We start from the raw sequence: 24,075 nt of genomic DNA, 5'->3' as shown, positions 1-24,075 counted from the left end.
GGGTTTAGGCTGCTGGTGCTGAGGCGCCCCTGAACCTGTAGATGCTCCACAAAGTTGTCCCTCATGTGTCTAGGGAGTTTGCTAAGTAGCCGGTCAACATGGCCAGTAGACATCACTTCCATCCCATTTGGCCCTTTCAATGAAGTTAGCATTCCCACTAGCAGATCAACGTTGAGGGCGAAGCTCTGGAAGGTTTTGGGGTCTCCTGATTTGAGATCAGGAGAGTTCAGGATGGCTGCAATCTCACTTTGTGCCAATTGATGTGGCTGCCCGTACTGTCTCTGCAAAGCTTGCATGGCAGCGGTGTAGGGTTGTACATAATGTCTGCATGACTGAGCTATTAGCTTGGCTTCGTCCAGGACCAAGTGTTCCATAAGCACACGGTATTTGTAATGTTCAGAAAGTTCAGTGTGTGGATTGAGCAGATGGTCCAGCGCCATTTTTAAGTCAGCAAACTCTCTCTCACTGTCATGTACCAACTTAGGCAGTTCAGGTACTGGAACTGGCTGTCTGGGGGACTGGATGGTGTATGGTACCTGCAGTTGTGTATACTGGGACTGGGGGCTGTACTGAACCTGTAGAGCTGATGCCGGCTGTTGCAGGGGGGAAACCAGGTGGGGCAGGCACCAGTTGATAGGCTGGCTGAGTTGAGGAGGCAGACAGAGGCTGGTAGAGTTGCAGATGTTGGTTCTGTTGTGGTGGTGGCGCCTGGTATATTGGCTGTGTAAAGGTGGTTGATGGAGGCTGATAGACTGTCCCTAGGGGAATGGCAGGGCTGTAGGGCGATGGATTGATAACTGGCTGAGTGGCAGCTGTAACAGGTAGCTGTGGTGCAGGATATGGAGCTGTTGCTATCTGGGGTGGTTGATACGCCGGCTGTGCAGACATGAGTGGGGTGTGTTGCTGTGCTGGCTGTGCAGACATGAGTGGGGTGTGTTGCTGCGCTGGCTGCGCAGACATGAGTGGAATGTGTTGCTGCACTGGTGCTGGATTTACTGGTATTGTCTGCATGGGCAGGTATTGAAGCTGTGCAGCTGGTGGCACTCTGTCATGTACATTGTTAACCATCAGTGAAGAGGGCTGGTTAGACTGGTAGCCAGATGTAGCTGGTATCTGTGGGCTTACATAACTCACTGCTTGTGATGATTGGGGACTAGGCTGTAGCATGGCCACATTCATTGTAGTGGAGAGAGGCAGTGCCCATGCAGATGTCACAGTTGATGGCAGAGACTGAATCAGAGTGTAGTTCTCCTGCCTACTACCTGGCACAGGGGTCGTTGCTGCTTGAAGCTTTAATGCTGCAGAGGTGGTATGTGGCAGTGTAGACAGTTGTGGCTCACGTTGAAACAGTCTAGCAGGTCCAAGCTGAAGGTTGGATGGCTGTGGTAGAGGGGTGCTGTTAACTACTTGAGAGCCTGACCAGGGTGACTGATATGATGGGAAGCTCATATTGTGATTGGCTGATGACTGTATGATAGGAGAGCCCTGTCTGCTTTGATAGCTCTGCTCTGGGGGAGCTGATGGGGGGCTCATATGGCCGGTTAGCTGGCTGGGCAAGTCCCTATTATACGTCGCCATGTTCCACTCGCTCACCCTGTCGGCCGCTAGTTGCGATGTGAGACGAGGAAAGGGGGAAGCGCGCGCTCCGTGCGGCTGATCCGCTATGCGAACAGACTCGGTCTGTAGGCGGAGTGACTGCAGCTGCTGTGCGCCGACGCTTTCACTTCGGTCTCTGGCGCAGGCACCGTGAGGAGCGAGGGACTGTGGAAGGCTAACCTGGTAGCATTCTAGATGAGCTGGAAGCTGTCGCTGTCTCACTCCGAGTGCGCCGCTGTCCGCGGTTATTGTTATCGGTGTGTCCATTTCTCCGTCGCGAGTGTAGAAATCCGGCTCAAAGGACCAATATTAAAGATACTTGGGGGGAAACTGTTGTGCTGGGGACACTTCACCCGTGAGCGTACTCCAGTTAGAGAGCAAGAAGCACACCGATTGACGTTTTAACTCTTTATATAGAACTTTTTCAGCAGCCAGTCAGTACATATATCCTTCAACAACGCTGACTCATCAGGACCCCAAAATGTAAATATTGCTGTCTCAGTAAATTGCCTGACCCAAAACAGACTGACTGAAATTATTCAGATAATCAAACTGTTATGAATGAATTATACTATTAACAATGAACATCTTACTAATATGCATGGGGAATTTATAACACTGTCTAATTTCTACTTCTGAGGATCAGAAGTACAAAATCTACAGCCTACATGACTCAAATGTACCACCAGGGGGAGTATTCCTGAAGTTGCAACACAAGACTCAAAAATCAACTTTTCTTACAAATAGGTCCTTTAAAAAGAATGGATTAAATCATAGTATATAATATTATTTCATGTAATTATTCTATTAATAGCTTTTTATATTTTAACTTTGGATGGCAAGGCTGTCCACCATAAATGTTGTCCGTCGACACTGCCGGCCTCACCTAATTTTACCAATCTGCTCTTATCCACTAAAATGACATGCGGTTTGCTTGCCTTCTGCTTGAATCCATATCAATGAATATATGCATACAAGACCCTTGCAAGGTTTCATATGAGTCAACATCAAAAACTCAACTAGTGACAATGTTTTCTACCAACTCAGAGTATGTCAGCTAGCTAGCTAGCTAGCTGCTAATTAAATCAGTTGCTGATTAATAATGAGCAACTGCTCATGTTTATTTTCTGTCCAAAGTGTCCAAACACCCATTGTCTTCAAAAGTACAACAAATTCCAACTGGTAAGTCTGTTACAATTATCAGTGGAAACTGCATGCATACATGCTTATCTAACAGTCAATGCGAGAGCAAAGGACTGGATGTTCATAGTCATGGTGTCACGTCCAGACTAGCTTATGTAAGTCTAATGCACTTCTCGCCGTGATCATCAGTCTACAGCCAGTTCAGATGACTTGTCGCTTTTGCCGTTGACATATTTTATTGTAGCTTGCTCGCTAAGTAGCCCATTTCTTAATAGTTGAAAACTGTGTCAAGGCGATTTTTAAAAATAATGACCTCTCTGTAAAAAAATATTTCTTGATCGAGAAAAGGTCTTGAACATACATGATATCATGCTAAAAGACTGAGGCTATAAAGCTTCATGGCCTTTGCAAAATATCAGCATCCTCATCAGTTGATGATCCATGTAATTATGAAGACTTGGAAATAAAGGAGCCGGATTGTTTTTGTACTGCAGTTTAAATACATGTAGACACATCATTGTGCACAGTAGAGCATGATGAATGACAATTTAATAATGAATCATGAAAACACTTTTTGCATCAATTACCTGAGATGTTCAACAACAGGAATCACTATACAACTGAGTAGCCCAATGGCTAAATGTGAATAATGTGAATATTCAAAATAAAGCTAAAACAGAGCACAACATCTAATCATCATTTCATTTCTAAAAGAGTCACCAAATAAGATAGAGATCCATATGATTCAGCACCCTAAATCTAAATGCCCCTTCACAAAAATCAATGCAAATTTCAGTTAAATGAAATTAAACTTTCAGCTAAAAAGACATTCTTCAAGGATTAACAAGCTCATGTTTGCTGAATGTGCAAAAACTCTTGACAATATTACATGTAACTCCAACAGCCACAGCAAACAGTTGGTTAAACAGTACAAATTTAGGGAAGACCATCAGACATAGGACTTTAAGTTTCCTCAAAGTCATTTAAATTTTAAAGTAAGAACACCCAGAACTCTGTTTCGAATTTTGGTCAATTTGAACCCATAAATTAATGGATTTATTAAGGGAGGTATGACAAGAATTTCTATTGCAGCAAAGTTTTTAAAGGTTTGAGGGAAAGCTTTTGAACCAAATCGCAAAATAATTAAATCAAAAACGATAGTTACAAAAAAAATAAGCAAGGAGGTTAAATGTGGCACACATGTTTGCATGAATTTTGCCTTGTTCTCTATAGAATTTTCACATGTTTTAATGAGATACATGTAGGATAGAACTATTAATAGACCATGAAATAAATATATGATTATCATAATGTATGCAACTATGTTGTTAACAGCAGTTTCAGCTGGGAAACAAGCAAGTTTAACAATCGTCCAATTCACACAAAAAAATCCGGTGATATATGGGCTGCATAACCTTAATCCAGATGTTAAAAACATATTTGTGGCTACAATGAAAAAAGGCATAAGCCAAGAGTAACAGACTAATGTAATGAGTCTTTGCTTTGACATGACAGAGTGGTACTGCAGTGGTCGACATATAGCCACATATCTGTCATATGCCATGACAGAAAGAACAGACAGCTCACTGCAGACAAATGACATAATTACTTGAGCCTGAACAAGACATCCAGAATAAGAGATAACATGAACAGGAGAAAGAAGATCCCAGAGAAACTTGGGATAGAAACCTGTTGTACCATAAAGTCCATTCATGCAAAAAGTACATACTAAAATATACATTGGTTCATGCAGGTTTTTATCCATGATGATGGTCCCAATAACAGAAATATTTACCAGCAAAGTCACACAGTAACACAGTAAAGTGAGAAAAAAGAGAGTAAATCTATGGTTATTTGTTTCATTTAAACCTAAAAGAAAAAACATTCTTATTTGAGAAACATTATCCATCATGGTTAGAAACCTTTTTGTTCCTGTGAAGGGTAACTCTGTCCCTCACAGTGTCTGCTCTCTCTCCTCACTTTTTAATATCTTGTCTGACTACATCGACACACACGCTTAGAAATCAAACCAGCCAATCAATCCTCTTATTTTCAGGATGTTGCAATGTACTGTAAATGCAGCGCATGAAAATAACAGTATAGACCTTTATGGCACTTGGAGAGCAGAACTCTTGAACTACCATTAAATGTATAATTTTCCTTACTTGGAAAATGATTTCTTCGGCACACTGTGGGCTATTCATTCTATAAAGGCATTGACAATAAACTAGCTCCCCACTCTGGTTTCACAAAGATGTTTTAGAGCGGCCTGTCTAAATTTTCCCCTTTGAGTCTAATACACGTCTCCTATCGTACTCTGCAGAATTTCAAATTTAAAAGAGGAAATGCAGAAAAATGCAAGGACCAATAGGATGCTAAGAAGTAATATGTTCAGTAGGAAAGAGGGGCAGCACCTGCTGGATGGAACAGGAAAAACAAATAGTTCGAGAAAATCGATCCACTGTTAAAAAAACCAAAACAACAGGCATGGTAATATGTTGCAGTGGTGTCATCGTATTTTTTAAAGGACGTATTTGTAACAAAAAATACACTTTTTAAGTCTCACTGTCAATGCATCAAGAAGTAAAACTTTGGAATGGCGGCTGACCCCGTCCTAAAATCCCACAGCTTAAGTTTTTGACCAGTCGGGAATGAGACTCAAAAATCTGCCTTTCTTACAAATAGGCCCTTTAAAACGAATGGATGAAATGATGTTATATAATGCAATTATTCTATTAATAGGTTTTTGTAATCTAAATTTCAACGGCAACGCCCTCCACCGTTACCGTCACCGGTTGTCGCTGCCAGCCTCACATAATTTTACTGTTCTGCTCTCGTCCACGACAATGATGTCAGGTTTGCTGTCTAACTTCTGTCTGAATCCATATCAATGCACACATGCAAGAACCTTGCAAGGTTATATAGTCAACAACAAAAACTCAACTAGAGACAATGTCAACAACCAACTTAGAGAAAATGTTAACTAGCTAGCTTGCCAGCTGCTAATAAAATCAGTTACTGAGTAAAAATGAGCAACTGCTCATGTTTTCTTCTGTCCAAAGTTTAAAACCCGTTGTCTTCAAAAGTACAACAGATTCCGACTAGTAAGTTTGTCACAATTATCAGTGGAACCTGCATGTATACATGCTTAGCTAACAGTCAATCCCAGAGCAAAGGACTGGATGTTCGTAGATGGAAGTATAGGCCTACTGTTGGTTTCAGCATGTTCTATAAAGAGCTGAAGTCATGGCGTCACGTCCATACTAGCTTATTTGACTCAAATGCAGGTTTATCACTCAGAATTGTTAATAATATTTGAAATAATGTTTAATTACACAGAGATAAAAAAGAACAGGATCGTCACTACTCGCCAGTGATCATCAATTTACAGCCAGTTCAGATGACTTGTCACTGTTAACAGATTTTATTGTAGCTTGCTCACTAAGTAGCCCATTTCTTAATAGTTCAAAACTGTGTCAAGGTGACTTTTTGTTTTAAATGACCTCTCTGTTCAACAAAAGTTCTTCATGGAGAAAATGTCTTGAAGGTGCATTTGCTACATACATGATATCATGCTGAAAGACTGAGGCTATAAACCTTCATGTCCTTAGAAAAATATTCAGCATCCTCATCAGTTGATGATCCATGTAATTATGAAGATTTGGAATTAAAGGAGCAGGATTGTTTTTGTATTGCAGTTTAAATACATGTAGACACATCATTGCACACAGTACAGCATGATGAATGACAATTTAATAATGACATATCAAACTTTTTGCATGAATTACCTGAGACGTGCACACACATGTTCTACAACAGGAATCACTATACAACTGAGTAGACCATTGGCTAAATGTGAATAATGTGAATATTCAAAATAAAGCTAATAAAGAGCACAACACCTAATCATCATCATTTTAAAAGCGTCACCAAATGAGATAGCGATACATATGATTCAGCACCCTGAATCTAAAAAAAGTCCTATTCCCAAAAATCAATGCAAATTTCAGTTAAATGAAATTAAAACGTTCAGCTAAAAATACATTCTGCAAGGATTAACAAGCTCACTTTTGCTAAATGTGCAAACACTCTTGAGGATATTACATGTAACTCTAACAGCCACAGCAAACAGCTGGTTAAACAGTGCAAATTTAAGGAAGAACATCAGACATAGGAATGTAAGTTTCCTTAATATATAACACAGAAGTCATTTAGTTTTTAACGTAAGAACAACCAGAATTCTGTTTCGAATTTTGGTCAATTTGAAACCATAAATTAATGGATTCATTAAGGGAGGTATGACAATTTCCATTTCAACAAAGTTTTTAAAGGCTTGAGGGAAATCTTTTGAACCAAATCGCATAATAACTGCATTAAAAAGTATAGTTACAAGAAAAATGAGTAAGGAGATCAAATGTGGCACACATGTTTGCATGAACTTTGCCCTGTTTTCTATAGAATCTGCACACGTTTTCATGAGATACATGTAGGAAAGAACTATGAATATACCATGAAATAAATAAATGATTATCGTTATGTATGCAACTACGTTGTGAACAACAGTTTCAGCTGGGAAACAAGCGAGTTTAACAATCGTCCAATTCAGACAAAAAAATCTGGTGATATATGGGCTGCATAACTTTAATCTAGATGTTAGAAAAATATTTGCGGCAATGATGAAAAAAGGCGTAAGCCAAGAGAACCAGACTAATATAACGAGTTTCTGCTTTGACATGACAGAGTGGTACTGCAGTGGTCGACATATAGCAACATATCTGTCATATGCCATGACTGAAAGAATAGACAGATCAGTGCAGGCGAATGAATTAATTACTTGAGCCTGAACAAGGCATCCAGAATAAGAGATAACATGAACAGGAGAAAGAAGATCCCAGAGAAGCTTGGGGTAGAAACCTGTTGTCCCATAAAGTCCATTCATGCAAAAAGTACATAGTAAAATATACATTGGTTCATGCAGGTTTTTATCCATGATGATGATCACAATAACAGAAATATTTACCAGCAAAATCACACAGTAACACAGTAAAGTGAGGAAGAAGAGAGTAAATCTGTGGTTATTTGTTTCATTTAAACCTGAAAGAAAAAACATTCTTATTTGAGAAACATTATCCATCATGGTTAAAAAACGTGCTGTTCCTGTGAAGGATAACTCCGTCCCTCACAGTGTCTGCTCTCTCTCCTCACTTTTTAATATCTTGTCTGACTACATCGACACACACGCTTAGAAATCAAACCAGCCAATCAATCCTCTTATTTTCAGGATGTTGCAATCTACTGTAAATGCAGCGCATGAAAATAACAATATAGACCTTTATGGCACTTGTAGAGCAGAACTCTTGAACTACCATTCAACGTATAATTTTCATCACCTGAAAAATGATTTCTTCGGCACACTGTAGGCTATTGATGCTATTAAGGCATTGACAATAAACTAGCTCCTGGCTCTGGTTTCACAAAGATGTGTTATAGCGGCCTGTGGTGTGGCCTGTCTAAATTTTGCTCTTATTACTCTAGTACACGTCTCCTATCGTGCACTGCCAAATTTCTCAATTAAAAAGAGGAAATATAGAAACATGCGAGGACCAACAGGATGCTAAGAAACATGGAGTAATATATTCAGTAGGACAGAGAGACAACACCTTCTGGACGGTACATGAAAGACAAATAGTGTGACTAAAGCGTTCAACTGCAAAATAAAACAGGCATTGTAATATGTTTCTGTGGAGATGTGTTATTTTTTACATTTTTTATTTGTAAAAAAAATATATATGATTTTTAAGTCTCACTCAATTTGTAAAAAAGTGTCTCTCTTGGATGGCGGCTGACCCGACCTATAATCCCACAGCATCAGTTTTTGACCAGTTGGGGAATGAGACTCAAAAATCAACTTTTCTTACAAAAAGGTCCTTTAAAGAAATGGATTCAAACATATTATACAATATTGTTTTATGCACTTATCACTTATTCTATTAATAGCTTTTTGTATTTTAAATTTGGACGGCAACGCTGTGTACTGTAACCGTCGCTGGTTGGCGCTCGCCGCTGCCGGCATCCACTACAATGATATCAGGTTTGCTGTCTAATGTCTTCCTGAATCCATATATATGCACACATGCAAACAGGACCCTTGCAAGGTTTCATATGAGTTAACAACAAAAACTCAACTAGAGACAATGTCAACAACCAACTTAGAGAAAATGTTAACTAGCTAGCTTGCCAGCTGCTAATTAAATCAGTTACTGATTAAAAATGAGCAACTGCTCATTTTTTTTTTCTGTCCAAAATTTAACACCCATTGTCTTCAAAAGTACAACAAATTCCAACTGGTAAGTCTGTCACAATTATCAGTAGAAACTGCATGCATACATGCTTAGCTAAGAGTCAATCCCAGAGCAAAGGACTGGATGTTCGTAGATGGAAGTATAGGCCTACTGTCGGTTTCAGCATGTTCTATAAAGAGCTGAAGTCATGGTGTCATGTCCAGACTAGCTTATATGACTCAAATGCATGTTTACCACTCAGAATTGTTAATAATATTTGAAACAATGTTTAATTACACATAGAGATAGATAAAAACAGGATCATCACTTCTCACCAGTGATCGTCAATTTACAGTCAGTTCAGATGACTTGTTGCCGTTAACAGATTTTATTGTAGCTTGTTCGCTAAGTAGCCCATTTCTTAATAGTTGGAAACTGTGTCAAGGTGACTTTTTGTTTGAAATAACTTCTTTGTTCAAAAAAGGTTCTTGATGGAGAAAATGATTTGAAAGTGCATTTGCTACATACATGATATCATGCTGAAAGACTGAGGCTATAAAGCTTCATGTCTTTTGAAAAATAGTCAGCATCCTCATCAGTTGATGATCCATGTAATTATGAAGATTTGGAAATAAAGGAGCAGGATTGTTTTTGTATTGCAGTTTAAATACATGTAGACACAATGTCGTATCTTCAGTGGTGATGCAGTCGAAGATGTTGGAAGAAAAACTCCGCCGACACTGTCTTAGTTGTATAACAAATTTATTACAATAAGTTCAGTATCGTAAACAAGTAACACGTTACTTGGAGAGTCTCCAGCCGAATAATGAAACTCCGACGACAATATGCAGACAGCTCCTTATATACCTAGCTTGTTTTGGTCAAAAACCTGTTTATAACATATGGTTCATGTTAAGAGAGAGACAGAAAAATAGGAGAGGCCCCTCATTTTGGGTGCATCCACCTCTGACCTAGGGTCTCCATGCCTCTGCTGATCTAAAATCTGGTATATATTAACTTGACAGCAGCACCATCATGTCAATATTCTGGTACCCCTAAACAAATAACCTCCAAGTCAGGAAGGCCCAAACAGCAACTAACATTCCAATATATTCTCCTAATACAAAACATTTGTATAAATATGCTGCATCTAACAGCAGACACCTCAACATCATTGCACACAGTAGCCTACAGCATGATGAAAGACAATTTAATAATGACATATTAAAGTTTTTGCATGAATTACCTGAGACGTGCACACACGTTCAACAACAGGAATCACTTTACAACTGAGTAGACCATTGGCTAAATGTGAATAATGTGGATATTCAAAATGAAGCTAATAAAGAGCACAGCACCTCATCATCATCATCATTTTAAGAGCGTTACCAAATGAGATAGGGATACGATTCAGCACCCTGAATCTAAAAGAACTTCCTATTCACAAAAATGTATGCAAATTTCAGTTAAATGAAATGAAACTTTCAGCTAAAAAGACATTCTTCAAGGATAAATAAGCTCACGTTTGCTAAATGTGCAAAAACTCTTGAGGGTATTACATGTAACTCCAACAGCCACAGCAAACAGCTGGTTAGACAGTACAATTTTAAGGAAGAACATCAGACATAGGACTTTTAAGTTTCTTTTTACACTGTATATCAGACAGAAGTCATTTATTTTTTAAAGTAAGAACAACCATAATTCTGTTTCTAATTTTGGACAATTTGAAACCGTAAATTAATGGATTCATTAAGGGAGGTATGACAAGAAATTCTATTGCAACAAAGTTTTTAAAGGCTTGAGGGAAATCTTTTGAACCAAATCGCATAAACATGACATCAAAAAGTATACTTTCAAGAAAAATGAGTAAGGAGGTTAAATGTGGCACACATGTTTGCATGAACTTTGCCCTGTTTTCAATGGAATCTGCACATGTTTTAATGAGATACATGTAGGAAAGAACTATGAATATACCATGAAATAAGTAAAAGATTATTGTTATATATGTAACTATGTTATGTACAACAATTTCAGCTGGGATACAAGCAAGTTTAACAATCATCCAATTCATACAAAAAAATTTGTCGATATATGGGCTGCATAACTTTAATCTAGATGTTAGAAAAACATTTATACCTACAATGCAAAAAGGTGTCATCCAAGAGTAACAGACTAACGTAATGAGTCTTTGCTTTGACATGACAGAGTGGTACTCCAGTGGTCGACATATAGCCACATATCTGTCATATGCCATGACTGCAAGAATGGACAGCTCAATGAAGGCAAATGAGAGAAATACTTGAACCTGAACAAGGCATCCAGAATAAGAGATAACATGAACAGGAGAAAGCAGATCCCAGAGAAACTTGGGGTAGAAACCTGCTGTTCCAAAAAGTCCATTCATGCAAAAAGTACACAGTAAAATATACATTGGTTCATGCAAGTTTCTATCCATGATGATGATCACAATTACACAAACATTTACCAGCAAAATCAAACAGTAACACAGCAAAGTGAGAAAGAAGAGAGTAAATCTGTGGTTATTTGTTTCATTTAAACCTGAAAGAAAAAACATTGTTATTTGAGAAACATTATCCATCATGGTTAGAAAACTTAGTGTTCCTGTGAAGGGTAACTCCGTCCCTCACAGTGTCTGCTCTCTCTCCTCACTTTTAAATATCTTGTCTGACTACATCGACACACACGCTTAGAAATCAAACCAGCCAATCAATCCTCTTATTTTCAGGATGATGCAATCTACTGTAAATGCAGCGCATGAAAATAACAATATAGAACTTTATGGCACTTGTGGAGCAGAATTCTCCAACAATGTTCAAATGTATAATTTTCATAACTTGGAAAATGATTTCTTTGGCACACTGTAGGCTATTTATGCTATAAAGGAATTGACAGTAAACTAGCTCCTCGCTCCAATTTCCGATTTCACAAATATGTTTTAAGAGCGGCCTGTTGTGTTGCCAGTCTAAATTTTGCTGTTATTAGTCTAATACATGTCTCCTATTATACACTGCAGAATTTCAAATTTAAAAGAGGAAATACAGAAACACGCTAGGACCAACAGGATGCTAAGCAAAATGGAGTAATATATGCAGTAGGACAGAAGGACAACACCTTCTCGATGGCCACAGAAAAACAGTCCGACAAAATCGCTCAACTGCAAAATAAAACAGGCATGGTAATATGTTGCTGTGGTGACATTGCATCTTTTAAAGGTAGTATTAAAAAAAAGAGATCTAAAGTGTCACTGAATCGTCAAAAACTGACACTTTGGGATAGCGACTGACCTGTCCTGCAATCCCACAGCGTCAGTTTTTGACGAGAAGGGAATGAGACTTTAACCATACTTTTTCCTTCATGGAACAGTCGAGTGTTGTATTTGGCAGGCTTTTATATGGCAAAGTGAAAAAATTGAAAACACAAAAGTAATATGAAACAAGGTATACGGTCATGTACAGGTAAGGAGGTAAGTAACAAGTAAAAAATGTACGTTGGTAAGTAACACCATATTCTTCCTTTTTAGATATTATTACAACATACAGGTAAATGAGAGGGTAAGTACAGATAAGCTTAGGATACGTTTCTTAAAGCAGAATTTTTCTTTCCTATTTAACCATGTTAAGCACTATAATCTATCATCTTTTAAAAAAGAATAAGTACAAAAGGTAAATATTAGCTGTAATTAGGTGCTATATATTCAACATGCGTGCTACCATTAACTAAAACTTTGCTTGCATACTTTGCAAAATAGTTGATATAACTCATTCAAATAATCACTTGATATGAACAAAACACACTCCTATATCGTAAAACTTACTGATGGTTCCGTCTAAAAGAAGGTACACAAATGGTGGCAGTAGATTGTCTAGACTTCATGAATGCAATGTGACCAACTTTGAACTGATAAACAACTGAACGTCACTTCCTGTCTAATTTCTACTTCTGAGGATCAGAAGTACAAAATCTACAGCCTACATGACATAAATGTACCACCAGGGGGAGTATTCCTGAAGTTGCAACACAAGACTCAAAAATCAACTTTTCTTACAAATAGGTCCTTTAAAAAGAATGGATTAAAACATAGTATATAATATTATTTCATGTAATTATTCTATCAATAGCTTTTTATGTTTTAACTTTGGATGGCAAGGCTGTCCACCATAAATGTTGCCCGTTGACACTGCCGGCCTCACCTAATTTTACCAATCTGCTCTTATCCACTAAAATGACATGCGGTTTGCTTGCCTTCTGCTTGAATCCATATCAATGAATACATGCAAACAAGACCCTTGCAAGGTTTCATATGAGTCAACATTAAAAACTCAACTAGTGACAATGTTTTCTACCAACTCAGAGTATATGTCAGCTAGGTAGCTAGCTAGCTGCTAATTAAATCAGTTGCTAATTAATAATGAGCAACAGCTCATGTTTATTTTCTGTCCAAAGTGTAACACCCATTGTCTTCAAAAGTACAACAAATTCCAACTGGTAAGTCTGTTACAATTATCAGTGGAAACTGCATGCATAAATGCTTATCTAACAGTCAATCTTAGAGCAAAGGACTGGATGTTCATAGTCATGGTGTCACGTCCAGACTAGCTTATGTAAGTGTAATGCAGGTTTATCACTCAGAATTGTTAATAATATTTGAAACAATGCTAAATTACACACAGACATAGATAACAACAGGTTTGTCACTTCTCACCAGTGATCGTCAGTTTACAGCCAGTTTAGTTGACTTGTTGCTTTTGCCGTTGACAGATTTTATTGTAGCTTGCTCGCTAAGTAGCCCATTTCTTAATAGTTGAAAACTGTGTCAAGGTGACTTTTTATTTGAAATGACCTCTCTTTTAAAAACAACTTCTTCATGGAGAAAATGTCTTGAAGGTTCATTTGCTACGTACATGATATCATGCTAAAAGACTGAGGCTATAAAGCTTCATGTCCTTTGCAAAATATCAGCATCCTCATCAGTTGATGATGAGGATGCTGTCATGATGAATGACAATTTAATAATGAATCATGAAAACACTTTTTACATCAATTACCTGAGATGTTCAACAAGAGGAATCACTATACAACTGAGTAGCCCAATGGCTAAATGTGAATAATGTGAATATTCAAAATAAAGCTAAAACAGAGCACAACATCTAATCATCATTTCATTTCTAAAAGAGTCACCAAATAAGACAGAGATCCATATGATTCAGCACCCTAAATCTAAATTCCCCTTCACAAAAATCAATGCAAATTTCAGTTAAATGAAATTAAACTTTCAGCTAAAAAGACATTCTTCAAGGATTAACAAGCTCATGTTTGCTGAATGTGCAAAAACTCTTGACAATATTACATGTACCTCCAACAGCCACAGCAAACAGCTGGTTAAACAGTGCAAATTTAGGGAAGACCATCAGACATAGGACTTTAAGTTTCCTCAAAGTCATTTAAATTTTAAAGTAAGAACACCCAGAACTCTGTTTCGAATTTTGGTCAATTTGAACCCATAAATTAATGGATTTATTAAGGGAGGTATGACAAGAATTTCAATTGCAGCAAAGTTTTTAAAGGTTTGAGGGAAAGCTTTTGAACCAAATCGCAAAATAATTAAATCAAAAACGATAGTTACAAAAAAAATAAGCAAGGAGGTTAAATGTGGCACACACGTTTGCATGAATTTTGCCTTGTTCTCTATAGAATTTTCACATGTTTTAATGAGATACATGTAGGATAGAACTATTAATATACCATGAAATAAATATATGATTATCATAATGTATGCAACTATGTTGTTAACAGCAGTTTCAGCTGGGAAACAAGCAAGTTTAACAATCGTCCAATTCACACAAAAAAATCCGGTGATATATGGGCTGCATAACCTTAATCCAGATGTTAAAAACATATTTGTGGCTACAATGAAAAAAGGCATAAGCCAAGAGTAACAGACTAATGTAATGAGTCTTTGCTTTGACATGACAGAGTGGTACTGCAGTGGTCGACATATAGCCACATATCTGTCATATGCCATGACAGAAAGAACAGACAGCTCACTGCAGACAAATGACATAATTACTTGAGCCTGAACAAGACATCCAGAATAAGAGATAACATGAACAGGAGAAAGAAGATCCCAGAGAAACTTGGGATAGAAACCTGTTGTCCCATAAAGTCCATTCATGCAAAAAGTACATACTAAAATATACATTGGTTCATGCAGGTTTTTATCCATGATGATGGTCCCAATAACAGAAATATTTACCAGCAAAGTCACACAGTAACAGAGTAAAGTGAGAAAAAAGAGAGTAAATCTGTGGTTATTTGTTTCATTTAAACCTAAAAGAAAAAACATTCTTATTTGAGAAACATTATCCATCATGGTTAGAAAACTTGTTGTTCATGTGAAGGGTAACTCTGTCCCTCACAGTGTCTGCTCTCTCTCCTCACTTTTTAATATCTTGTCTGACTACATCGACACACACGCTTAGAAATTAAACCAGCCAATCAATCCTCTTATTTTCAAAATGATGCAATCTACTGTAAATGCAGCACATGAAAATAACAGTATAGACCTTTATGGCACTTGGAGAGCAGAACTCTTGAACTTCCATTAAATGTATAATTTTCCTTACTTGGAAAATGATTTCTTCGGCACACTGTGGGCTATTTATGCTATAAAGGCATTGACAATAAACTAGCTCCCCACTCTGGTTTCACAAAGATGTTTTAGAGCGGCCTGTCTAAATTTTCCCCTTTGAGTCTAATACACGTCTCCTATCGTACTCTGCAGAATTTCAAATTTAAAAGAGGAAATACAGAAAAATGCACGGACCAACAGGATGCTAAGAAGTAATACGTTCAGTAGGAAAGAGGGACAGCACCTGCTGGATGGAACTGGAAAAACAAATAGTTCGAGAAAATCGATCCACTGTTAAAAAAAACCAAAAAAACAGGCATGGTAATATGTTGCAGTGGTGTCATCGTATTTTTTAAAGGACGTATTTGTAACAAAAAATACACTTTTTAAGTCTCATTGTCAATGCATCAAGAAGTAAAACTTTGGAATGGCGGCTGACCCGTCCTAAAATCCCACAGCTTAAGTTTTTGACCAGTCGGGAATGAGACTCAAAAATCTGCCTTTCTTACAAATAGGCCCTTTAAAACGAATGGATGAAATGATGTTATACAATGCAATTATTCTATTAATAGGTTTTTGTAATCTAAATTTCAACGGCAACGCCCTCCACCGTAACCGTCATCGGTTGTCGCTGCCAGCCTCACATAATTTTACTGTTCTGCTCTCGTCCACGACAATGATGTCAGGTTTGCTGTCTAACTTCTGTCTGAATCCATATCAATGCACACATGCAAGAACCTTGCAAGGTTATATAGTCAACAACAAAAACTCAACTAGAGACAATGTCAACAACCAACTTAGAGAAAATGTTAACTAGCTAGCTTGCCAGCTGCTAATAAAATCAGTTACTGAGTAAAAATGAGCAACTGCTGATGTTTTCTTCTGTCCAAAGTTTAAAACCCGTTGTCTTCAAAAGTACAACAGATTCCGACTAGTAAGTTTGTCACAATTATCAGTGGAACTTGCATGTATACATGCTTAGCTAACAGTCAATCCCAGAGCAAAGTACTGGATGTTCGTAGATGGAAGTATAGGCCTACTGTTGGTTTCAGCATGTTCTATAAAGAGCTGAAGTCATGGCGTCACGTCCAGACTAGCTTATGTGACTCAAATGCATGTTTACCACTCAGAATTGTTAATAATATTTGAAATAATGTTTAATTACGCAGAGATAAAAAAGAACAGGATCGTCACTTTTCGCCAGTGATCATCAATTTACAGCCAGTTCAGATGACTTGTCGCTGTTAACAGATTTTATTGTAGCTTGCTCACTAAGTAGCCCATTTCTTAATAGTTGAAAACTGTGTCAAGGTGACTTTTTGTTTTAAATGACCTCTCTGTTCAACAAAAGTTCTTCATTGAGAAAATGTCTTGAAGGTGCATTTGCTACATACATGATATCATGCTGAAAGACTGAGGCTATAAACCTTCATGTCCTTAGAAAAATATTCAGCATCCTCATCAGTTGATGATCCATGTAATTATGAAGATTTGGAAGTAAAGGAGCAGGATTGTTTTTGTATTGCAGTTTAAATACATGTAGAGACATCATTGCACACAGTACAGCATGATGAATGACAATTTAATAATGACATATCAAACTTTTTGCATGAATTACCTGAGACTTGCACACACATGTTCTACAACAGGAATCACTATACAACTGAGTAGACCATTGGCTGAATGTGAATAATGTGAATATTCAAAATGAAGCTAATAAAGAGCACAACACCTAATCATCATAATTTTAAAAGCGTCACCAAATGAGATAGCGATACATATGGTTCAACACTGTAAATCTAAAAAATATCCAATTCCCAAAAATCAATGCAAATTTCAGTTAAATGAAATTAAACTTTCAGCTAAAAATACATTCTTCAAGGATTAACAAGCTCACTTTTGCTAAATGTGCAAACACTCTTGAGGATATTACATGTAACTCTGACAGCCACAGCAAACAGCTGTTTAAACAGTGCAAATTTAGGTAAGAACATCAGACATAGGAATGTAAGTTTCCTTAATATATAAGATAGAAGTCATTTAGTTTTTAAAGTAAGAACAACCAGAATTCTGTTTCGAATTTTGGTCAATTTGAAACCGTAAATTAATGGATTCATTAAGGGAGGTATGACAAGAATTTCTATTGCACCAAAGTTTTTAAAGTTTTGAGGGAAATCTTTTGAACCAAATCGAATAGTCATTACATCAAAAAGTATACTTACAAGAAAAATGAGTAAGGAGGTTAAATGTGGCACACATGTTTGCATGAACTTTGCCCTGTTTTCTATTGAATTCACACATGTTTTAATGAGATACATGTAGGAAAGAACTATGAATAAACCATGAAATAAGTAAATGATCATTGTTATGTACGTCCCTATACTGTTAACAGCAGTTTCAGCTGGGAAACAAGCGAGTTTAACAATCGTCCAATTCACACAAAACAATCTGGAGATATATGGGCTGCATAACTTTAATCTAGATGTTAAAAACATATTTGCAGCTACAATAAAAAAAGCCATTAGCCAAGAGAAACAGACAAATGCAATGAGTCTTTGCCTTGACATGACAGAGTGGTACTTCAGTGGTCGACATATAGCAACATATCTGTCATATGCCATGACTGAAAGAATAGACGGATCAGCGCAGGCAAATGAGGCAATTATTTGAGCCTGAACAAGGCATCCAGAATAAGAGATAACATGAACAGGAGAAAGCAGATCCCAGAGAAACTTGGGGTAGAAACCTGTTGTCCCATAAAGTGCATTCATGCATAAAGTACATACTAAAATATACATTGGTTCATGCAGGTTTTTATCCATGATGATGGTCCCAATAACAGAAATATTTACCAGCAAAATCACACAGTAACAAAGTAAAGTGAGAAAGAAGAGAGTAAATCTGTGGTTATTTGTTTCATTTAAACCTGAAAGAAAAAACATTCTTATTTGAGAAACATTATCCATCATGGTTAGAAAACTTGTTGTTCATGTGAAGGGTAACTCTGTCCCTCACAGTGTCTGCTCTCTCTCCTCACTTTTAAATATCTTGTATGACTACATCGACACACACGCTTAGAAATCAAACCAGCCAATCAATCCTCTTATTTTCAAGATGTTGCAATCTACTGTAAATGCAGCACATGAAAATAACAATATAGACCTTTATGGCACTTGTAGAGCAGAATTCTCCAACAATGTTCAAATGTATAATTTTGATAACGTGGAAAATGATTTCTTTGACACACTGTAGGCTACTTATGCTATAAAGGAATTGACAGTAAACTAGCTCCTCTCTCCAATTTCCGATTTCACAAATATGTTTTAAGAGCGGCCTGTTGTGTTACCAGTCTAAATTTTGCTGTTATTAGTCTAATACATGTCTCCTATCATACACTGCAGAATTTCAAATTTAAAAGAGGAAATACAGAAACACGCTAGGACCAACAGGATGCTAAGCAAAATGGAGTAATATATGCAGTAGGACAGAGGGACAACACCTTCTGGATGGCCGAAGAAAAACAAACAGTCCGACAAGATAGCTCAACTGCAAAATAAAACAGGCATGGTAATATGTTGCTGTGGTGACGTCGTACCTTTTAGAGGTTGTATTAAAAAAAAAAAAAAGATCTTTAGTGTCACTCTGAATTCGTCAAAAACTGACCTGTCCTGCAATCCCACAGCGTCAGTTTTTGACGAGAAGGGAATGAGACTTTAACCATACTCTTTCCTTCAGGGAACAGTCGAGTGTTGTATTTGGCAGGCTGTTATATGGCAAAGTGAAAAAACTGAAAACACAAAAGTAATATGACACAAGGTATAGGGTATAAGGTCATGTACAGGTAAGCAGGTAAGTAACAAGTAAAAAATGTACGTTGGTAAGTAACACCATATTCTTCCTTTTCAGATATTATTACAACATACAGGTAAATAAGAGGGTAAGTACAGATAAGCTTAGGATACGTTTCTTAAAGCAGAATTTTTCTCTCCTATTTAACCATGTTAAGCACTATAATCTATCATCTTTTAAAAAAGAATAAGTACAAAAGGTAAATATTAGCTGTAATTAGGTGCTATATATTCAACATGCATGCTACCATTAACTAAAACTTTGCTTGCATACTTTGCAAAATAGTTGATATAACTCATTCAAATAATCACTTGATATGAACAAAACACACTCCTATATTGTAAAACTCACAGATGGTTCTGTCTAAAAGAAGGTACACAAATGGTGGCAGTAAATTGTCTAGGCTTCATGAATGCAACGTGACCAACTTTGAACTGATAAACAACTGAACGTCATTTCCTGTCTATTAAAGATACTTGGGGGGAAACTGTTGTGCTGGGGACACTTCACCCGTGAGCGTACTCCGGTTAGAGAGCAAGAAGCACACCGATTGACGTTTTAACTCTTTATATAGAACTTTTTCAGCAGCCAGTCAGTACATATATCCTTCAACAACGCTGACTCATCAGGACCCCAAAATGTAAATATTGCTGTCTCGGTAAATTGCCTGACCCAAAACAGACTGACTAAAAAATGCCTGACTGAAATTATTCAGATAATCAAACTTATACTGTTATGAATGAATTATACTATTAACAATGAACATCTTACTAATATGCATGGGGAATTCATAACAGCCGCCCCCTAAATAGCATGGCTATTTTGTAACAAACCATAAATTCCCACAAGAGTCCTTTAACCAGGATTATCTTCAGGAAGAGCTGATAGCTGGACCAGCCGAGCCACCGGTCTCAGGTAAGTCTTCTTGCCAACTCTGACCTCAGCTGTTCGTATACATCCATCATCACTTGCATTCAGCTTGACCACCCTTCCCATTGGCCAGTGAGCACGTGGAAGCTGAGGATCAACAATCATCACAACTGTGTCCAGGAGGAGATGATCTGTGTGTTGGCGCCACCTCTGGCGGGTTTGAAGAGTGGGTAAGTAGTTTCTGATGAACTGTGTCCAGAAGTGGTCTGCCATCATCTGGCAATGACGCCAGCGCCTCCTGGTGAGGGTGTCAGGAGCATAAGCGACTTGTGGGAGAGAGGCATCCTGCCGCCCCATGAACAACATGCTAGGCGTCACTGGGTCTGGGTCGGCCACATCCGAAGATACATATCCTAAAGGCTTGGCATTGAGGATGCCTTCCACCTCGATGAGGAGTGTGAGCAGAACCTCTTCTTGGAGCACTTGTGCACCTATGACCACTTGCAGGGATTTCTTGACTGATTGAATCTCACGCTCCCAGACACCACCAAAGTGGGGAGATGCTGGCGGGTTAAAACAGAACTTAATCTGGTTTTCTGCAAGCCTCTCCTGCAACTGTGACTCCATTGCTGCAAAGGCCTCCTTCAGCTCCTTATCTGCCCCTCTGAAGTTAGTCCCCTGGTCAGAGAGGACCTCAAAGGGGGTGCCCCTCCGTGCGATGAACCGTCTCAGTGCTAGGAGGAAAGCATCTGTGTCGAGACTGGTGAGCAGATCCAGATGTATACACCGCGTCGTGAGACATTTAAAAATAATCCCCCAGCGCTTTTCACTTCGCCTCCCAGCCTTGACCATGTACGGCCCGAAGCAGTCCATGCCTGTTGAGAAGAACGGAGGCTTGAGCAGCCGCAGATGGGCAGAGGGCAGATCTGCCATCCTCGGCACCACTGGCTTCCCTCTCCACTTCATACAACCAGCACAAGCTCTCTGATACTTCTTAATAGCCTGCCTTCCCCGCAAAATCCAGTAATGACGCCTCATCTCTGCAAACACCCTCTCAGGCCCAGGGTGGTGTAGTTGAGTATCCATGTCTTTAATGAGGAGCTTGGTAACTGCATGATGTGGATCCAGCAGTATAGGGTGAATGTCAGTGGGGCTAGAGCTGTCTAAGCGGCGCAGGCGTCCTCCGACACGGATAGGACCCATTTCAGGGTCTAATTCTGGAGCGAGCGCACTCAGCTTACTGCTGGGGGGCACAGGCTTGCCGGCTCTGAGGCATCTGACTTCCTCGGAGAAGCAATCTGCTTGACTGGTCTTCAGCAGGTGAACTTCTGCATCTCGAAGGTCACACAGAGGCGAAGCAGAGTCAGCCGCCGCCCCATGAAGAGACTGCTGAGTAGTCTTGACCAGCTCTCTCCAACTGCCGAACTCAGTGATATCTGGTATCTTGAGTGGTGAGCTTGTCTGTGTGAGGGCACAAAAAACACTCTGTTTTAACTCACTACTATCCTCTGGCTCTGTGGTGCTAGGACGTGATGGCCATTCATCCGGTGGACGTTGAAGGAATGCTGGTCCCTGGATCCACCGACTTGGTGCTGCCAGCTCAGCTAAAGTCTTGCCACGTGTGAGATCATCGGCTGGATTGCTAGCTGTATCCACATACCGCCAGGTGTGTGAGGCAGTCAATTCCTGGATCTCAGAAACCCGGGTCCCCACGAAGACCTTGAACCTAAAGGATTGAGATGTCAGCCAGGTGAGAACTGTCATGGAATCAGTCCATAAAAAGGTCTGGGCAATACATACGGTGAGCTCTTTGTGAATGAGGGAGGACAGCTGGGCTCCTGTCAGCGCTGCACAGAGCTCTAACCGTGGCATCGACTGCTGGCGTTTGGGGGCCACCCTAGACCTTGCCATGACGAATGAGACATGAACAGTGTCATCACTTGTTGTTGTGAGGTACGCCACTGAACCGTATGCTTGCTCAGAGGAGTCACAGAAGACATGTAGGGTGTACTCTGTGGTGTCAGTAGCAACCCCCAATGGTGCATAAGTTCGAGGGATGGAGATGTTTGCCAGCTCGGGGAGTTCTCTCTCCCAACTAGACCACGCCTGGAGGATGTCAGGAGGGAGGTTTGGGTCGTCCCAGCTCCTCTTCTTTGCCCACAGTCTCTGGACAAGGATCTTGGCCCGTGTAGTGTACAGGATAATGATCCCAAGCGGATCATACTGGCGGGCGAGCACCTTATATATGTATCTCATAGTAGGGGTCTCACTCTCTGGAGGCTTTGGCTGTGGGAGACAACAGATGAGAAGTTACTTGCCCACTGTCGAATCTCAAATCCTCCTGAGTCCAGACACTGTCGCATCTTGTCTACTAGAAGCTTGGCTGACTCTGTCGTTGACAGGCTCTGAAGACAATTGTCCACGTAAAAAGACTGTTCGACGGACTGAAGGACGTCTTCGTTTCCTGCAGCACTTTCCTTGACATGTTTTTGCAGAGCAAATGTTGCACAACACGGGCTGCTCGTGGTACCAAATGGCAAGACTTGCCATTGGTAGACATCAGGCTGCTTCTCTCTTTGCAGGTTTCTCCAAACGAACCTTAGCAACGGCCGGTCCTCAGGCAGAAGCCGAACCTGGTGGAACATGGGTCGGATGTCTCCACTGATGGCGACAGCGTGCTGGCGGAACCGCAGGAGGACTCCAATGAGAGACGGTCCAAGGGTTGGACCTGGGAGCAGCTGCTCGTTGAGAGAGAGACCACCATGATTAAAGGAGCAGTCGAAGACCAGGCGATGTTTTCCATTGTGGTGGACGAGGTGATGAGGTATGAACCATGACTCACTGGAGCTGCTTTCTTCTCCCTCCTGGAGGTTTGTGACACACCCACCATCTATAAGCTTCTGGATCTCTGCTTCATATATTTTAGCTTTGACAGGGTCTTTAAGTAGTCGTCTCTCTGTACTGCGTAGCTTTAGCATCACTGCTTCAACATCTGCCTTCAGTGGTGGTGCACCCTTTACCCGGAGCAGAGGTGTGGCGTAGCGAAGTGTGTCACCAACCTTCACTCTCTTAGTGCGTGCTCCTAAGACTCCCACTGCCTCCTGGTCCAGGCGGGACCGCACTGCTAACCGCTCAGTACGGAATGGAAGCACATCAAGCTGCCAAAGGCATTCGACGTGTTGATAGATGTCATCTGGTGTTGGCCTGAAGGCGGTGTAGTAGCATGAGGCAGCATGAGACTGGGAACCATCTTGACCCTGGAGCGCCCAGCCGAGTGCTGTATGGATGGCTACAGGTCCTCCCTTTGGGCCAAACCTCACAGGTTCTGTAGCCGTGATCAGGTGAGTATAATCTGCACCAATAAGCAGCAGTGGTTACACATTGTTGAAGCTCTGCAGTTGTAATTCTCTCAGGTGGCAGTAGCGCCTCTGGAGTGTTACTATTGGGTAGGATTGCTCTGTCAGGGTGAGTCGATCTGCTGTGTAGGCTCTCTCAACAAGGTGCTGTTTTGATGGCGTTGCTGGAGAGGCTACATGGAAGTCAACTGATGCTCCAGCGAGGTGAACAACATCCTGACGAACAGTCTGCAGGGTGAGGGATTCTGCTCTGCCTCTGAGCCCCAGGTGTCGAACTGCAGCTGGCAGTACTATGGTGCGTTCAGCCCCATCATCGAGGATTGCATAGGTC

At 39.7% G+C, this 24,075-nt stretch overlaps 4 protein-coding genes across 4 annotated transcripts; all 4 read right to left on the bottom strand.

Annotated features, from left to right (window-relative positions):
* Positions 1-3,718: 3,718 nt before the first annotated feature.
* LOC141002173 (olfactory receptor 5F1-like) lies at positions 3,719-4,648 on the bottom strand. The gene has a single exon (XM_073473375.1). The coding sequence runs from the start codon at positions 4,646-4,648 to the stop codon at positions 3,719-3,721; it is 930 nt and encodes a 309-aa protein (XP_073329476.1).
* A 2,298-nt stretch (positions 4,649-6,946) lies between these two features.
* On the bottom strand, positions 6,947-7,873 carry LOC141001895 (olfactory receptor 4P4-like). Its single transcript, XM_073473052.1, has one exon. It carries the CDS (start codon positions 7,871-7,873, stop codon positions 6,947-6,949), a length of 927 nt encoding a protein of 308 aa, XP_073329153.1.
* A 2,816-nt stretch (positions 7,874-10,689) lies between these two features.
* Positions 10,690-11,622, bottom strand: LOC141002825 (olfactory receptor 4B13-like). Its single transcript, XM_073474226.1, has one exon. The coding sequence runs from the start codon at positions 11,620-11,622 to the stop codon at positions 10,690-10,692; it is 933 nt and encodes a 310-aa protein (XP_073330327.1).
* Positions 11,623-17,705: 6,083 nt separating this feature from the next.
* Positions 17,706-18,638, bottom strand: LOC141001926 (olfactory receptor 52D1-like). Its single transcript, XM_073473089.1, has one exon. The coding sequence runs from the start codon at positions 18,636-18,638 to the stop codon at positions 17,706-17,708; it is 933 nt and encodes a 310-aa protein (XP_073329190.1).
* Between the last annotated feature and the right edge of the window lie 5,437 nt (positions 18,639-24,075).

Source organism: Pagrus major, chromosome 9 (genome assembly GCF_040436345.1).
Source record: "Pagrus major chromosome 9, Pma_NU_1.0".
NCBI classification, from domain to species: Eukaryota; Metazoa; Chordata; class Actinopteri; order Spariformes; family Sparidae; genus Pagrus; species Pagrus major.
Note: the sequence above shows the minus strand (reverse complement) of the source record. Positions and strands in the feature narration are given on the sequence as shown.

Excerpts from the sequence above, each read along its gene's own strand:
- LOC141002173 (XM_073473375.1), bottom strand. The coding sequence starts at position 4,648 with ATGGATAATGTTTCTCAAATAAGAATGTTTTTTCTTTTAGGTTTAAAT.
- LOC141001895 (XM_073473052.1), bottom strand. The coding sequence starts at position 7,873 with ATGGATAATGTTTCTCAAATAAGAATGTTTTTTCTTTCAGGTTTAAAT.
- LOC141001926 (XM_073473089.1), bottom strand. The coding sequence starts at position 18,638 with ATGATGGATAATGTTTCTCAAATAAGAATGTTTTTTCTTTCAGGTTTA.
- LOC141002825 (XM_073474226.1), bottom strand. The coding sequence starts at position 11,622 with ATGATGGATAATGTTTCTCAAATAACAATGTTTTTTCTTTCAGGTTTA.